Source organism: Egretta garzetta, unplaced genomic scaffold, assembly GCF_000687185.1.
Source record: "Egretta garzetta isolate BGI_Z169 unplaced genomic scaffold, ASM68718v1 scaffold439, whole genome shotgun sequence".
Classification (NCBI taxonomy): domain Eukaryota; kingdom Metazoa; phylum Chordata; class Aves; order Pelecaniformes; family Ardeidae; genus Egretta; species Egretta garzetta.
The window spans coordinates 6,960-7,781 of record NW_009260803.1 but is presented as its reverse complement, the minus strand read 5'-3'; the positions used below and the strand labels follow the sequence as shown (position 1 = coordinate 7,781).

Below are 822 nucleotides of genomic sequence, written 5' to 3'. Positions count from 1 at the left end.
AGCGCTGTTTTGTTGGTTGCATCGTTGCTTTGCATTATTATTTTTTTTTTTTTTTGAGACAGACGAAGTCCGCGGAGCTTTTGGGTGGGTTTTTGGGTTTTTTTTGGGGTGGTGTTTTGTTTTGGTTTTTGGTTTTTTTTTTCCCTTTCCTCTCTCACTTGCTCGGGTTTTGCTTTTAATCATCATCGGGTATTTCTTTATATTTTTTTTCTCTCTTTTCCGTTAAACGTCGCTTTGCTTCTGCTTTGCGTTGTCGGCGGTGTTTGTCGGAGGTGGTTTGTGTCAAGTCCGTCAACTGTTGTACTGACAGGCGTTTAGACTGGAGCCGGGGCTTTGCAAACTGCTGTAGCCGAAACTGGAGTGCTGCTTTGATTTCAGTCTGAGGCTGGCTAAGCTGGAGTTGCAAGTGTCCCGGTAGACGCTGTAGGGCGAGCCCGGCGGCCCGTAGGGACAGGCCGGGGAGGACATGGCCGAGTTGAGCGAGGAGCCGCTGATGTTGTTGATGTTGTTGAGGCCGGAGTTGCCCATGCCCGGCACGGCCGAGTGGCCCATACTGGAGGGCATGTTCATGGAGGAGATGCTGCTGGGCGCCGAGAACATGGACTGCGAGGAGAGGGGGCTCATGGAGTTGAAGAAGGTGAAGCTCTTGGTGGACAGCGGCGCCGGGGTGAGGCTTTTGGTGGCCCAGTTGTTGTAGGGGTAGCCGGCGTACATGTCGTCGTAGGGCTGCATCAGCCCGCTGAACTGCGGCACGTAGCCGTTCTTGCACAGGTCCATCTGCTGGTTCCGCTCCCGCTTTCTCCACTTGGCTCGGCGGTTCTT

The 822-nt window shown here is 53.6% G+C and overlaps 1 protein-coding gene across 1 annotated transcript; it reads right to left on the bottom strand.

Moving 5' to 3' along the window:
• Positions 1-291: 291 nt before the first annotated feature.
• PITX1 (paired like homeodomain 1) lies at positions 292-819 on the bottom strand (the record flags this gene model as incomplete). The annotated part of the gene is made up of 1 exon (XM_009646858.2): positions 292-819. A coding segment is annotated over one exon (528 nt), but the record flags the coding sequence as incomplete, so codon positions are not given.
• Positions 820-822: the final 3 nt, after the last annotated feature.